The 8,514-nt window shown below is 33.9% G+C and overlaps 1 protein-coding gene across 1 annotated transcript; it reads left to right on the top strand.

The window, feature by feature from the left end:
* Nucleotides 1-1,354: 1,354 nt before the first annotated feature.
* On the top strand, nt 1,355-3,144 carry LOC107003742 (ring-infected erythrocyte surface antigen-like). Its single transcript, XM_015202035.1, has 2 exons — nt 1,355-1,427; nt 2,696-3,144. Exons 1-2 carry the CDS (start codon nt 1,355-1,357, stop codon nt 3,142-3,144), a joined length of 522 nt encoding a protein of 173 aa, XP_015057521.1.
* The last annotated feature ends 5,370 nt before the right edge of the window (nt 3,145-8,514 follow it).

Here is an 8,514-nt window from a genome sequence, read left to right as displayed (position 1 = left end):
CGAGAGAGAGATATCGCGAAACTAAGACCACTAGAATGATCTCCTAAGGAGTGGTTCGACATGAGGTTCACCCCGAGAGGGTGAGCCCTAGTCCTATATCCAAATAGTCCCGTCGAAAGAGCGAGTGCGGATAAGGCGTACACTGGTTAGTTTAGACAAGTGGGTAACTGAGAGGAAGCCATTTGATATGGGGTAAGTTGCCTGAGAAAGAACTTGATTTCACCTAAACCTTAGCCTAGTCACCATTGTTTTGTGAAATTAGCTACCGAAAGCATTTACCCACCAATTTTATCCTCACATATCGCGGTCACACCCCAAGTACTCTCTCCCGTACTTGTTTGTCATTTATTTTATTGAATTCCTCTACTTGTGACAAAATCCTTTTAGATATTTTACACTTTGGTGTCACAAATTAAATTTGTTTTGTTTTCATATTCGAAAATGTCTTAAACTATCACTATTTAGAACGAAATTCTATGTAGCTACTAATTTCACTACCACTCACTTGGGACACGACCCCAACCCTTAGTTGAGTTACTAAACTAGATTTTATTTGTAGACACTCAGACTGTAGGCTAGTATCGTTGATCATAATAATTTAAAAAAAAGTTAAGCTAATCAACTACTAATTATATTAGTGTTGGAAAAATTGATCTACAATCATTGAGGGCATATCCTGATACCATACTAATCAAGACTTAATATAGGAAAATAATCAAAAGAAATGATGGAAAATATAGATATCATTCATGTAAAATGACCAACCTTAATAGAACATATAGATACATTTATCTATAAGCTTAGTTAAGTTATAAACATTACTTACATAAAATATACAAAATTTCCATAAGTCATACTTCATAAGCTTAATCATGTGTTCATACTAAAAAATCATGGATTATGCTTGGGATCATATGAATTCAACTCAAAACATGTAATTACTTCAATTTATGTATTAAAATATAGTAAAAATTAATTGAATCATAATTGAGAAGAACCCATAAGATTAAATAAAACCCTAACTTTAAATTGAGAATAAAACTTGTAAAATTAGAAGATATTGGGAACTCTATGGAGGAAAGGAATCTATCAGTAAATACTAGCACATTTTAGTGATCAATTCCCAAGAGCTATGGTGAATTATAGGTCTTGAAGTGAAACTCTAGCTTCTTCTTCCTTAAAAGAGAGAACTTTTTGGAAAAAAACTTGGAGGGAATCTTAGATTTATGAAAGTTATTTTTTAGTGGATAGTTTTGGGACTTAAGAGACTTCCATAGGTTATAATATGGATTAAAACGATATAACTTAGGTATTAAAGACATAGGAAGTGACTAAATAACATTGACTTAAAAAGATGATGGGAGACCTATATGGGAGGCCATCACGGATAGTTTTGCCCTTCAAGGTCCATGAAGGGGGACGTGAAAGTGAGAAAGAAAAACATTAAAGGCCTAAACAACCACCCTAGCCTTTTCCACGGTCCGTGAACCCTTTCACGAGATGTTTACGTCTCTGTGAATTCAAAATTGGGCTAGGTTCTGTGGACCTACTTGTTCAACCCACTTTAATTTTTCAAAGCCCAAGGTGTTATACATACCTTGATAAAGAAAGCCCATAAGCAGTGAAAAAAAGGAGACTTGAAGCTTGAAACCTTAACTTTTTTCTTGAATTTGAGAGAGTATTGGAGAGGATGAATGTGGATTGGATTTGGGGTTTTGAGGGAATGAGAGAGTAGGGTAGTTTTGGAATAGAAAGGTAGTTATAGGACTTAAAATTAGGGTCAAAATTATATAGTATATGCATTAATTGCATAGGAAAAGATGCGCATACCCTTAAGAAATAACCGTTGAGCAGTTTTGCGGGTCAACCATAGAACCAACTTTAGAAATTTCCACTAGACCTTTCTACGGTTTGTCTAAATTCCAACTGTCTTTAGATCCCACTATTAGATCCCAAAGTTCAAGCTCAAAATTTTACCAAGTTTGTATCCCTTCTATGATATCCATTCTACAACATGTAGAAACAACTATGACCGGTCAAATCAAACTGTAGCGCCGAAGTCCAAATATCAAATCTCTAAATCTATCTTACAAATTCCATCTACGACTTCTCTAAGTTTCTACGGTTCATCCTGTCAATTAGTAGGTCCAATCTCAGAAATTTGAAATTTTAAAAGTTCAACATGATTTCTATGATTTCCATTTTACTTCTTGTAAGAGTTTCTACGTTTGGTAGATTAGACTCGTAGTTCACTACTTTAGTGCAAAATTGTACTTATCATTTATAAGAAAACTTTCCAATTTCCAAGGTATTATAATATCCCACGAGAACATTCATCCTCAAATAGGACTCAAGCTAGCACGAATAGAGTAGGAAGGAACTAACAACCCAACATGAATGCGAATCTTATCATTATGCACATCAACATGGACATTAACTCTAACCTAAATCATAACATCAAAAATAAAGTTTTTTTCATTAACATTCATGCATATGGAAACATGATAAAGACAAGAACACATGAAACCGAAATAATAAACCATGAGGAAGTAAAACCTCAAGCTAGAGTGAGAGTGGAGGGAATTAAATAAGGATATTGGAGATTATATCATCTTTGCCCTCCCATGTAATTTTTATTAACGATCATATGATGTGAGTTTCAGATTATGAGACTACATATTACATACTGATGTAGAAGAAGTTCAAGGGGAGAAGGAGCTTGATGGACAAAATGAAAATCAAGAGTCTAATGAATTAGTTGAAGAAGCAGAGGAAAAAGCTGGAGGGAATCATGAATCTAATGAAAATATGGAAGAAACAGAGGAAAACGCTGGAGTACATCAATTAGAAGAAAATCCAAATGGAGAAATTGTTGAAAATGAAGAAGAAGTTGGGCAAAAGGAGGTTGATGGAAATGAAGAATCTAATGAAACAAAGGAAGAAGCTGAAGTAGGAGAAACAGAAGAAAATCCAGAAGGAGAAATTGTTGAAAATGAAGATAACGAGGATGAATATGAAAAAGAAAGAAAACGACGAGATATTAAACAAGGAAAACAACCAATGTATAAAGAAGGAGGACCATTCAAGGATTATGAAGAAAAAAACGAAGGAAAAAAATTTGATTTGGATAAGTGGAGCTGGTAATAGGTTACAGTACTAATTTTCAGATTCATTTTTCATATAAACATTACTATATTTCTGACTTAAAGATCAGATTCTTGATTTGTGAGTCGTATGTGCTATTTTTGCACAACTATTTGGTATGTGATTTGCTTGCAAAACTGTTTCAGTTCTTAAGGTTTAGAGATCATTTTGAAATTGTTTCACTTTCAACTTTAGTTTGATATCATTTCTTTTACTTATTTATAGAATTAGAGATGTTACTCTTTTGGTAAAAGTTAGATCATTATTTTCAATGCTGCGATTGGGTTGTTAGAATTGAATTATACATGATAAGCATAACTGCAAAGAATTAGAATGGAAAAAACATCTTTATATGATGAACATGAACATCCAATGGAGTTTATATACAAATGAAAATAGTGTTTAAATCTTTACTATTTTCTTTATTCTATCTATGAAACAAAATGGTAAAACCAGTTCCTCAAAATGAAATATAAAAAGAAGAAGCACAAAGGGAGATTGACTGATAGAATTGAAATCAAGAATCAAATGGGAAAAATGGAAGAAGCAGAGGAAGGAAGTAACGAGGAATTGGATGGAAACATTGGATAAAAACGAAAATACCAAATGACTAAATGATTAGAAACTTGATTTGATTTGATGTACACGTGTTTTTTTAGCAAAACTATTTGATAGAATAAAAGATCCACTGATTCTGATATCCAAGGTCCAAGTCTTCATGGAGTTCAGTTCACAATTTCATTACATGTATAGTATCTTACGGAACCTTTCAAGTAGATAATAAGATCAGTATGATCTGGTTTGCTTGCATTTTCAGTTCAACTGCAGTTTTCAGGTCATTGATTTATCGTAAGTGAAGGATTTAGACTCGGACATTCATGCAGAATTATATATACCTTCTTGTTGTAGGATCAATTGCTACCACCACCAATTGCCTAAGCGGTTTCTTACAAGATCACTATAGAGTCTTGTATTGTTTTCAACAATTACACTCTTTTCCAAGGAACTTCTTTCTTGTGTTATTTGTGTTGTATTTGGATGACCCTAAGTCCTCCCTTTTATGGGACAAGGTTAAGGCTTGTAACTCTTATTCATTCAAGAGTCACATCACCCCTTATCCTATAACTCCCACTTCATTCATAAGTCTTCATCTATTACTATAGGCAGTTAAGCAAGTGGAGTTGTAACTCTTCATGAATGAAGGAAGTTACTAGTTAATCCATCAATGGGTGTATCTATTTCCAACATCTCCCACTCACACATGATGGGGTGAAACACATAGGGCTTTGAAAAGTAAATTCCTTTAGACATTCATACCGAGTGTATTTTTGTGACCGCTCAGACAATGAGTTTGGGAGCTATTACACTAGAAATCCCGTTTCTAGATCAGAATAAGAGACTACAACCCTTTTATGATCATTTATTATATATTATGTCATATAAAGTGTCTTAGATGCCCCAAACATGTGTATATACACACATGGCTTCTTTTAACCCTCCTTCCATTTTCATTTTTCATATGCCTTGTGTCCACACTTATGATGCTAACAAAAATAGGCTTCATAATGGACCGGTCTCAGACACAAGCATAATGTGTATATATATTTGACATGATCTTCCTTTCTCCCACATATCACTAAGATCAAGATTAATTGCTTTCCTAGCATTACTCATCCAGGTCATATTTTTTTATAACCTTTAAATTCATACTAAAGTAGCATACACTAACCCATCACCTCATGATATTGTCAAAGCCATAAGGGCACTAGTGAAAAAGAACTTTTCAGGGTCTCAAATAAAAGTGAAGTGGTGTATATTAACTTACCTTTCAATTTGCGGTAATGAAGCACATGCAGTATGAAGTGCATGTTACAGTGTGCCTCTGATTCCATCAAAGTGTATGTTGATTTTCATTTCTTCACACTGTACAAATCTTTGTCCAAGTAAATCATTTACTTGACTTGAGTTCTACCACTCTATTTTACTTTTAGAGGATATCTCACATCTGGCTTCAAGTATTATGGGTAGTGGGAATCCATGATTTGATCCTTTTTTGACACTTCTCTTGGATCTCATCCTAGTTTTTTACTAGAGTGAATTTAAATAATATGTTCTTAATCGAAGGTGCCACATATATTAGATGTCCTTTTTAAAGAGTTAAGAAACACATATGTCTATCTTGGCTGACTTTTCATAAGCGCCCAAGGTGGTTACTCATGTGAGGAAGCCAACCTTATCAACTTGTACGACATACTCTAGTGAATGTGCTAATAAATATAATAATGTATGAAATAACCATGAAAAAACATCAAATAGATATCTAAATATCCATACATTATGATTAAGATGTTCAAATTAGGAAATATATCATTTTACATCCCACGCAAGCCCAGAGATTCCACATGATTAGCAAAGACATCTCTAGGTATTGGTTTTGTTAAGGGATCATACCATTTTGTGTGTAGAAATTTAATGTAAAACGATGATTTCCTTACATGCTATGATGTCTCTAACAAAATTATACTTTGTATCTATGTGCTTAGTCTTACTATGATACTTAGGGTCTTTAGTATATGGCATTGCTGCTTGGCTATCACAAAAAAGTTGTAGTGCATAGATTGGTCTACCAATGATCCCTAAGTGTTCCATGAATCTTTTTAGACATACAACTTCTTGTACTGGTGTAAAGAATGCAATGAACTCTGGTCCCATAGTTGATAAAGCTATACATGTTTGTTTCTTGCTACTCCATGAAATGGTACCATTGTTAGGCAAACAACATAACCAGAAGTGGACTTTCTTTCATCCAAATCTCCACCCCATCAGCATCAGAGTAGCCCATCAGCTGTAAATCACTTCCTAAATAACATAATTTGTAATCAACAGTGCCCCTTAAGTATCTCAAGATTCTCTTAACAACTTTCCAATGTGCTTGTCCTAGATTTGATCGATAATGACTAACAAGACCCACTGCATAACAAATATTGGGATGTGTACACAACATTCATACATTAAACTCCCAATTGCACTTGAATATGGAACCGTATTCATGACATCTTTTTTACTTTTGAGTTTTGGGACATGTTTCAAGGTTCAAATGTTCACCTTCAGCTACTGGGGTTTCTATTGATTTACAGTCTTTCATCCTCAATCATTTAAGAATTCTTTCGATGTATGATTCTTGTGATAAAGCTATTAAATTCTTAGACCGATCTTTATAAATTTTAACTCCAAGGATGAATTCTGTTTCTCCCATGTCCTTTATTTCAAAATTTAGGGACAACCAACTCTTTATAGCCTTTACAAAAGTAAGACTATTTCCAGCTAAAGGTATATCATCCACATAAAGGGACAATATCACAAAATCAATTTCAGACCTCTTCATATACACACAATGGTCTTCATCGATAAGATTAAAGTCGTAAGATGTAATAGCACGATGAAATCTTTAGTACCATTGCCTAGATGATTGTTTGATTCTATAAATAGAATTTTTTGAGCTTGCAAACTTTGCGCTCTTGACCATTTTTGATAAAACCGAATGGTTGTTCCATATATATTTCTTCATCTAGTTCCCCATTGAGAAATGTAGTATTTACATCCATTTGATATAACTCCAAGTTCATACAATCAGTCTAATAAAGCTAAATCTCACAACTGGAGAGAAAGTATTTTCATAATCAATGCCCTCTTGTTGTGTGTACCCCTTAGCCATCAAAAGATCAGTGTAGCGTTCAATTACATCATCACCTTTCTTTTAATTGTGAGAACCCATTTATTCCCAATTGTCTTTCGACTTGGCATAAGATCAATCAAATCCCAATCATGATTTTTCCTCATGAACTCCATTTCCTCTTTCATTACTTCTATCCACTTATCCTTAGTAGGGCCTGGAAAAGCCTCTTGGACTTAATTAGCCTCTACATCATCTTGCGAAGTAAATATTAATTCTTACCCTTTCATATGAGATTAACGTCGGGGATTAGTTCCTCATGTACTCTTCCGCACAGGTGTCTCTTGTGGAATATTCTTTAAATGACTGATTAGCCCACTTAGATCAGCAAGAGAATGTACAACTTCTTGTTACTCACTGTTTTGATCTTGAAGACTTTCTTGATGATCCACAACTTCATAAAATGACACAGTTCTATCAATATCACCCTTACTAGGAAATTCAGTCTCTAAAAATGTAGTACCTCATGACTCAAGCTCTGTTATACTTCCATATTCATTTTCTCCTATGAAGATATAATCCTTTGATTGCTTTGAAAAAGGCAATGAAGATGCATTTCTTTCCCCTAGGACCTAAGTTCCATTTTTATGAGAAGAATCATGCATGTATGCCATAGACCCTCGCAATATATTAAAGTCAGGTTTTCTACCCGTCCATAATTCATAGGGTGTGTAAGCAAGAGGGCACACTGTTAAGCACAAAAGTTGTATACATCAATGCGTCTCCCCAAAAGGAAATTGGCAAGTTAGTTTGCGCCATCATAGACCTAATCATTTCAAGCAACGTTTTATTTCTTCGCTCAGCTACTCCATTTTGTTGAGGAGTGTATGGAATTTTTAATTGTCTTACAATTCCATTTTCATCACATAGATCCTTAAATTGATCTGATTTATACTCACGCCCACGATTAGTTCGTAAAGCTTTATTCTTAAGTTTAATTGATTCTCCATAAACTGTATAAATAATTCCATTATTTCAAACTTATGGGATATCAAATAAACATGACCGTGACAAGTATTATCATCTCAATGGATGAGTTACAATGGAAACTCAACTCTAGTTCCCTTTCCAAATGGTATTCTAGTCATTTTTCCTGCTAGACAATGTTCACATATTAACATTTCAATTTTAGTTAAGGACCCCAACAATCCTTCTTTTGCCAATCTATTCATTCTTTCAAGGCTTATATGTCCAAGTCTAGCATGCCAAATATTCATATCTAAAATTGGAGTTGTTATTAAAGCAAAACAACCATGATTATTAGACATATAATTAAAACCATAAATTGTATCCAACACAATAAAACCATCAAAATGGTAACAAGAACCATAAAATTCAGTACCATAAATATGTCAGTAGAATTATTGTTAAATTCATACAGAAATTTAATTTAAGAAGAGAAACAACTGAAACTAATTTAACCAAATGTCTGGAACATATGAGTCATCATATAGGAGAAGGATTCTTCCACCTTGCAACTCTAGAAAGTTTTCATGTTCCGATACCAAGTTTGTCACGACCCAAAACCGAGCCGCGACTGGCACCCACATTTACCCTCCTATGTGAGCGAACCAACCAATCTAAACCTTAACATTTCAATTTAATATCAACATAAAGCAATGCGGAAGACTTAAACT

Source organism: Solanum pennellii, chromosome 11 (assembly GCF_001406875.1).
Source record: "Solanum pennellii chromosome 11, SPENNV200".
In the NCBI taxonomy this organism is placed as follows: Eukaryota; Viridiplantae; Streptophyta; class Magnoliopsida; order Solanales; family Solanaceae; genus Solanum; species Solanum pennellii.
This window is presented reverse-complemented; position numbering and strand designations above follow the sequence as displayed.